This window comes from Neophocaena asiaeorientalis, unplaced genomic scaffold, assembly GCF_003031525.2.
Source record: "Neophocaena asiaeorientalis asiaeorientalis breed wild unplaced genomic scaffold, Neophocaena_asiaeorientalis_V1.1 scaffold79, whole genome shotgun sequence".
NCBI classification, from domain to species: domain Eukaryota; kingdom Metazoa; phylum Chordata; class Mammalia; order Artiodactyla; family Phocoenidae; genus Neophocaena; species Neophocaena asiaeorientalis.
The window spans coordinates 2329509-2337516 of record NW_020175402.1 but is presented as its reverse complement, the minus strand read 5'-3'; the positions used below and the strand labels follow the sequence as shown (position 1 = coordinate 2337516).

The following is an 8008-nucleotide window of genomic DNA, read 5'->3' as shown; positions in this document are numbered from 1 at the left end:
TCCGAGCCCCCACGGCCCCGGCCGCTCGGGAAGGAGCCGCACCGGGGCCAGCGACCGTTACGGGGCCGCGCCGCGCCCAACACCCGGCCCGCTCCGCGCTGCCCGCTCGCTCACCTTCTTCGGGTCTGGGTTCGCGGCCAGGCGCGCCTGCAGCTTCTCCACAACTTGGAGCGCCGACTCCGCCGCCATCGCTGTCACTGGCGCGGCCTCCTCGCCGGAACTGGGCTCGCGTCGCGTCCTCTGGCTGCAGCTCCGCCCTCCGTGCCTCCCCCGCGGGGACGGAAGCGCGACTGGTCCCTTCCGGGCCTCGGCGAAGTGGGGTGTAGGGGCCGCGGGGGCTGGGTGGGGGGGCCGGCCGGCTGCAGGCCCGGCCCCCACGGCCTGTGGTTGTTGGGGTCCGGTCCTCTGCGTCCTCCCGGAGCCGCGTGCGCCGGGAGCTGGAGCAGCTTGGCCCGAGCGCGCGTCGGCTTCGCACTGGTCGCCGCTGGGCAGCCTCGCTTCTGGTCCTCGTAGTGCGGAGCCACGGCCTGGAAAACCACTCCGGTGTCCAGCTAAGGCAGGGTGAGATCACTGCGCCGGACCTTGCCTTTATAAATCCTAGCCCGCCCCCTTGCGCTGTGAGCCACGCCCCAAATAACACCTGTGTGTGGTTCCAGGGTGGGTTTGCTGCTCAGGAAATCAGGGATTGACGCTAGTGACCACCCTTGATTGGGGGCACTAAGCTCAGTGGTTGAGCTAAGTTTCACTCTCAGTACAACCCAATGAAACGAGGCATATTATCCCCATGTTACAGATGAGGAAACTGAAGCTCAGGGAGACTAAATTAACTTGCATGTGGTCATGTAACAGGAAAGAAGTGAAGCTGGAATGTGAATCTAAACAGTCCAGGTCCACTGTGACCGCACATCTCTGAACAGGTCAAGGATTTGAGGCCCAGAGAGGAAAGTGATTTGTCAAAGGTCAAACAGTTTAGCTACAAGAGGTAATAGCCCGTGCATGTCTCACTTTCCCCCAAAAACTGTCTGGTACAGAGGTACCAAATAAATACTTCTTGAATGAATGAATGAATAAATGAATGAATGGCTGTTTCCTCTAAATCAGTAGGGCCTCAATCGGACAAGCCCAAGACACCATCCTTGAGGGCCCTTACCCTCATCCTAGAAGCACTAAATTTTACTATTAATAAGGTATTATTACTACTAAAAAAAAAAAGCTACTAAACAGTTGAAAATTGGCTTAAAATACCAGCATTGATGACATCTTGTTTGATTAGATCGTATCGGATTACACACTAATCTGATCACCATCAACAATTTGGCAGTGTACTGAGCCTGACCTCCCACCCAATGTGGGAAAGCCCAGGGGCTCTTCAGGTCTTGGCTCTGGGAAAGGTAAAAGAAACAATATAAATTGTTTATTCAAATGAGCTTTCATTCACTCTGTAAATTGAGAAGCCCCCCTCTCCCCCCCCCACTGTGTTCCCACCCCTCTGCTTGGTGCCCTTTCCTCTGCAACTAACACTTTTCACAGTGTAAATTGTCAATTTATTCTTCTGTCTTCTCACTGAGCTGTTTATTTATCAAGTGCAGTGACTGGCCTGTCCAACTTTATTTTTTGGCTGCACCGTGTGGCTTGTGGAATCTTAGTTCCCTGACCAGGGATGGTACCGAGGCCCCCGCAGTGAAAGCGCTGAGCCTTAACCACTGGATTGCCAGGGAATTCCCTGACCTGTCCAACTTTAAATCTCTGTTGCCCAGCACAATCCAGTCCATATAATCAGCATTGGATAAAAAGTCCATAAAGATTAATAATCACCCATTCAGTGCTCTAAGACTCAATCATGGGGTGTAATGGAAAACACATCAAACTGGTGTGAGGAGACTTGGATTCTAGTCCTGGCCCTAGAATCTCCCTCTCCTGCACAGCAAATGCTTTTTGTAATGAGGTGGATAGACCTAGAGTCTGTCATACATAGTGAAGTAAGTCAGAAAGAGAAAGACAAATACTGTATGCTAACACATATATATGGAATTTAAGAGAAAAAAATGTCATGAAGAACCTAGGGGTAAGACAGGAATAACAGACCTACTGGAGAACAGACTTGAGGATATGGGGAGGGGGAAGGGTGAGCTGTGACAAAGCGAGAGAGAGGCATGGACATATATACACTAACAAACGTAAGGTAGATAGCTAGTGGGAAGCAGCCGCAGAGCACAGGGAGATCAGCTCGGTGCTTTGTGACCACCTGGAGGGGTGGGATAGGGGGGGAGGGAGGAAGGGAGATCCAAGAGGGAAGAGATATGGGAACATATGTATATGTATAACTGATTCACTTTGTTATAAAGCAGAAACTAACACACCATTGTAAAGCAATTATACCCCAATAAAGATGTTAAAAAAAATGCTTTTAAATTTACATTTTCAATGCCTTCCATTTTGAAAATGTAACATTGGTGTAATGGAAAAATGGGCCCATTCCTGATGCAGAATTGCTGACTAACTGACCTGGCATATACTTAGGCCACATGGAACACTTTGTGCAAGTTACCCAGGGAGATCTCAACAATGGGAATGAAAAGAAACAATGTATGCTGCTGGGGGGTATGCACCCCATCCCTACCCCATCTATGCCAGCCTGAGGCAGGGTTACCTGCAAAGTAAAGAACTCTTACACTTGAATATTTGTCTATGTCTCAGGTCAGTTAATTATGTCATATGTGTCATTCTGATTAAAAAGAAAGTTTTTAACCAGTTCTAAAAGGGATACTCTGTTCACTGGGGGATTACCATCTATCTAATCCTTGGTTTATGCAAGGATTTTCAACAACAGAATGAGTTCCCTAAAGTCTGAGGCTGTTTTGTCCACCTTGGATCAGCAACACCTAGCACACAGGTGACATTCCATAAAGGTTTCTTGAAAACTGAACTAATTATTATTCAACTTAAGGCCAGCCCAGAGTGTCATCTGAAAACCTGAGGGGGTTAGCACTATACAGCCCCTTGTGAGAGGACTTAAAAGACTCATCTTTTAAAACAACAACAAAGCATGTTCAGAAGGCATGTTTAAGGCTATCCTGGGAGAGAAAAATGGGCAGGGAGGCTTGCTCTCTTCTGCTATGCACACTTTTTGCAACAAATATGTTCCACTTTTATAATGAAAACAACTTAAAGGCATTTTAATTTTGGAAAAGAGCAATCCCAAGCTTGTTGGCACTAGAGTCATTTAAAACACTGAAAGACAAGGTGGGGGGGAACCAAACAAAAACAAAACAAAACAAAACAAAAAACCAACCACTTTGTCTTTGATAGCAGAAAGGGGCACTTGCCTTTCATGGAATGGTCAAGTGGGATTCTGTGGGCTGGACAGTGTGCTGGGTGAGGAATACTGGTGGGTGAAGGGCTTGCCCCTTGGACCTCGCCTGGCCTGGGCTCTGCCACTCCTCTCTCTAACCAAGTGGGCGGCATCTGAGGTTTGTTGGGCGGTGCATTTAAAGGACACAGGATTGGAGCTCAGTGACACCTCTACCAATGTTGGCTGTGGTCAAGTTACTTAAACTGGCTAAAATTGTTTCTTTACAGATTTCTTAATACGTTATATTAAGTAACTGACATACAGTAGGTTGTTTTTTTGTTTATTTTGCGGTACGCGGGCCTCTCACTGTTGTGGCCTCTCCCGTTGCGGAGCACAGGCTCCGGACGCGAAGGCCCAGCTGCCACGGCTCATGGGCCCAACCGCTCCGCGGCACGAGGGATCTTCCTGGACCGGGGCACGAACCCGTGTCCCCTGCATCGGCAGGCGGACTCCCAACCACTGCGCCACCAGGGAAGCCCAGGTATTTTTTTTTAAAGAACAAATTATTAGAGAAAATTCATTGCCTTGGTAAAAAGAATATTATGTTCTGCTGTAAAGGAGAATATAAAACCATCTGGGCAGTTTCGTTCTGCACAGCTGTAGCCACTGTTCTCTTCCCCAATGGGCTCATTTTTCTGAATTGACTACATTCATCTTTGTTTCACATACTTCAAACGTGTTCAGTTGGTGGTTATTTTACTTAGGGATGGCATCTTTATGAGTTTCACAGGCTGGATTTGCCCTCCTCAAATGTGGCAATGCAAGCTCCAAGGAATGGTGTCTGACATTCAAAGTCCACACCTTTCATAGACTTGCCTTGAAGTTCAGTTAAACTCTCTACTAACTGGTTAGGGATATCAGGCCTAGAAACCTCCGGAGGCCCTTTGTCTTAAGAGGGCAGACTGAAGCATTCTGTAATGCCCATGGAGAGCAGTCCACTGCAAATCTGTATTTATGGGACCGGGGCAGGGACGGGAGCTACTATAAAAATAAAGAAGTATGGGGCTTCCCTGGTGGTGCAGTGGTTGAAAGTCCACCTGCCGATGCAGGGGACGTGGGTTCGTGCCCCGGTCCGGGAAGATCCCACATGCCGCGGAGCGGCTGGGCCTGTGAGCCATGGCCGCTGGGCCTTCACGTCCGGAGCCTGTGCTCTGCAACGGGAGAGGCCGCAACAGTGAGAGGCCCGTGTACCAAAAAATAAAAATAAATAAATAAATAATTAATAAATAAAGAAGTATCAAGGATACACTTTGATACTACGAATTTATATAAATTGTATCCAGGTAGTAACCTAACCACCCATCCCTTAGCTCTTTACCTTGTTTCATTTTTGTTACAACATCTGTTACAATTTGAAACTGCCTTCTTTAGTGCTTCATGTTTTTATAGTCTCTGTGAGCTCTGTGAGTCCCCTCTGTGAGCTCCATGAGGCATCACTGTGGCTAAAACTACCTAGAACCTAGTAGGCACTCAATATTGACTGAGTTGAATGAAAGGTCTACCTCACGGAATTACTGTTTGGATTTAATGAGACTACATGTGAACATACCTGGCAAAGTGCTGCCAACCAACAATGTTATCGTCATTAATCCTCCCCATCCATTTTACAGATAAGGAAACTGATGCTTTGGAGACTTAAGGGACACCATGCCCTCAGCTCCAGAAACTGAGTGTGGTTGTGGTCTTTGCTGAGAATGGCCCTTAGAGGTAAGTTGCTAGAAGAAGTGCGAGCCCAATAAAAGCAACTTGCCTGGCACACACAGGGCCGGACAGTAAAGAGACAGAACAGAGAGGACGGAGGGAGAAGGAGAGATTGATTGATTGGATTAAGTCTGGATCTATTAAATTTTCACCCCCACTATCAGCAAAGGTTTAGGAACCCTCTGAGTTTGGGTGTCCACAGGTTACAAATTCTCAAAGGGGTCCGTGTCTCCCTTATCTCTTTGGGAAAACCAACCAACCAACCAACCACTGGGTTAAGCAGAGAAGATTAAGAAGGCAGCACCACCACTGAGGTGGGAAGAACTGCTGCTTGTTGAGTGCCTTATAGGTGGCCCAGCTCTGGGCTACCTTTATATGTTATTTCTCCACCTTCCAACAATCTCATGAGGCATTTTAAGGATGGAGAACCCAAGGCTCAGAGAGGTAAAGCAACTAGCTCAAACGTGGTAAATGACAAACCCAAAACATGAACCAAGGTCTGCTCAGCTCGGAAGCCCACACTGGCTTGCACTCCATACGTGAACACCTGGGTGCTGGTCACCTCTCCTCCTTCCCTGGCTCATTGCTTGACGCTGTCGAGGCCTGCTTCCTCATCTGTTAACTGAGGAGGCCTGATGTATCAGAGCAATGATAACAATAACAATGGTGGTAACACTACTACCAGCTCTTGGCACTTACAATGTGCCACACGTTATGCTAAGCAATTTGCATTAACTATCAACTGTGCCTATAATATTGTTCATTGCAATAGAGATATCATATAATCCCCATTTCACAGATGAGGAAACTGAGGATTTGTGACCTCCCTAAAGTCACAGAACTTGTAAGCAGCACAGCCAGGAGTCAAAGCCAGGTTTGTCCAGCACCAAAGCTCAAGCTCTTTGACCTTAAGCTGCCTTGTTTCCCCTTTTGCCAGAGAGGCCACTTGGGAAGACACCATCCAACTGACACACTTCATTCCTTCATTCCTTCATTCACTCACTCCAGCTTTGGTGCTGGAGTGGACCGAGAAAGGGGAAGGGCAGCACCAGATGAATTGGTGAGGAAGGCAGGGGGCAGATTATGGAGGGTTTTAGAGACCGTGGTAAGGACTTTGTATTTTATTGGAAGTTTTATGGATCCCAGGTAGGGGAGTGGTAAAACCTATAAACTAATTATTTTAACTGTAGACCGGGTGTCAAGAATTAAGGACTACAGGGCTTCCCTGGTGGCACAGTGGCTGAGAGTCCGCCTGCCGATGCAGGGGACACGGGTTTGTGCCCCGGTCCGGGAAGATCCCACATGCCATGGAGTGGCTGGGCCCATGAGCCATGGCTGCTGAGCCTGCGCGTCCGGAGCCTGTGCTCCGCAACGGGAGAGGCCACAACAGTGAGAGGCCCGCGTACCGCAAAAAAAAAAAAAAAAAAAAAGAACTAAGGACTACAATTAATTCGATACTGTGCTTTAAAACAAACGCAACAATCCCTTATAACAGTCATCTGATCAGAGAGACTTGACCTAATCACCTTATATAAAGTAGTGCACACACACCCACACACCTCTGTCACTATATTTTCCTTCAAAGCACTTATCATCACCTGATATACACTTGATCCTTGAACAACACTGGGGGGTTAGGGGCGCCGACACCCCTCGAAAATCCCCATATAACTTTACAGTCAGCCCTCTGTATCCATGGTTCCCCATCTGTGGATTCAACCAACCTTGCATTGTAAACATAGTTGTATATATATGTATGGGAAAAAATCCGTCTGTAAGTGGACCCATGCATTTCACACCCATGATGTTCAAGGATCAACTGTATTTCATAGAGTGTCTGTCTCTCCATCCCTAGAATATAAATTCCATGTTTTTGTTCACTGCTTTATTCATCAACACCTAGGACAGTGCCTGGCACACAGTAGGCAGTCAATAGATATTTATTGCATGAACAAATAACAAAGGTCTGTTATATGCCCCTGCAAAGAACAGTGTACATTTGCTATCTATGCTTGTTCATCACCTCAATCAATATGAATGTTGGTTTCTATTCTCACCACTCTACTGAAAACAACTTTTCAAGGTCACCAGTAAAATCCCAACTGCAACATCAGAAGGTGTTTTTACTGTGGCGGATCTCTCTGCTGTACCTGACACTGGTGATTTCTCCTCTCTGGGAAACTCCATTTGTTGGCTTCCATGACATTTCCTCTCCTGATTAACTTTGAAAGTTTCCGACTGTTCCTTTTCTGGCTCCTTCATGGTCTCCTTTCCCACCACTTCTCTCCCCTTAAATGCTGTAGTTCCTCTGAGTTTAGCCCTGGGCCCGCTTCTGTTATGATACCACACTGTCTTTGGGCATTCTCATCTATTCTCATGGCTTCTACCACCATCTATAGGCTGGTGATTCCCAAATCTATAGGTCTAGTCCCAAACTTTAGATTGCCTGGATGGAGAGCAGAATCTATCTGGATGGATATTCCTCCTCGATGTCCCCCATGGCCCTATGGCTCAGCAGGTTCAAAGCGGAACTTGCCATCTTCTCCTTCAACCTCCTTTCCTCTAGTGAGCTAGGAGCTGCTGAGACCGAGATGATTGAGAACACTGCTGCCCCAGGACTTCCATCTACCCCTTCACAGAGGAGGGCAAAGATCGGTTTTTAGCCTGAGAGGAAATGCAAGGAAGCACTCACACCAAAACGGCTGCCCCCATAGCTGGTCTATTAGAGGTTCAGCCTTGAGGACTGCCTGTGCCCAGTAGTTCTGCTCCGAACCCTCATCCTGGCTGTTTGTTGGGCATCTCAAATGCGAGATGTGCACACTTGACCTCACCATCCTCCCTTCCTAAATCACTGTTCCCCACATCTATAGCTGGCGCCATCATCTATCCGCGTTCCTCCAGGCTTGAAACCTGAAAGTCATTCATTTTTTTTTTTTTTTTTTTTTTTTTTTTTTT

At 47.4% G+C, this 8008-nt stretch overlaps 1 protein-coding gene and 1 long non-coding RNA gene across 6 annotated transcripts in view; one reads left to right on the top strand and one right to left on the bottom strand.

Annotated features, from left to right (window-relative positions):
• ELOA (elongin A) overlaps nt 1-289 on the bottom strand; it is a 21186-nt gene extending 20897 nt beyond the window's left edge. For 3 of the 4 annotated variants that reach the window (XM_024766606.1, XM_024766604.1, XM_024766605.1), the window contains exon 1: nt 115-264. In XM_024766606.1, the coding sequence (XP_024622374.1) occupies nt 115-189 (75 nt within the window). In that variant the 5' untranslated portion in view covers nt 190-264. Of the gene's footprint in view, nt 1-114 lie in introns of all 4 variants that reach the window. The other variant, XM_024766607.1, reaches the window with a different exon arrangement.
• A 135-nt stretch (nt 290-424) lies between these two features.
• LOC112414256 (uncharacterized) overlaps nt 425-8008 on the top strand; it is a 15654-nt gene continuing 8070 nt past the window's right edge. For both annotated transcript variants that reach the window (XR_003006114.1, XR_003006113.1), the window contains exons 1-2: nt 425-561; nt 4963-5059. This is a non-coding gene — a long non-coding RNA (uncharacterized LOC112414256). The remainder of the gene's footprint in view (nt 562-4962; nt 5060-8008) is intronic.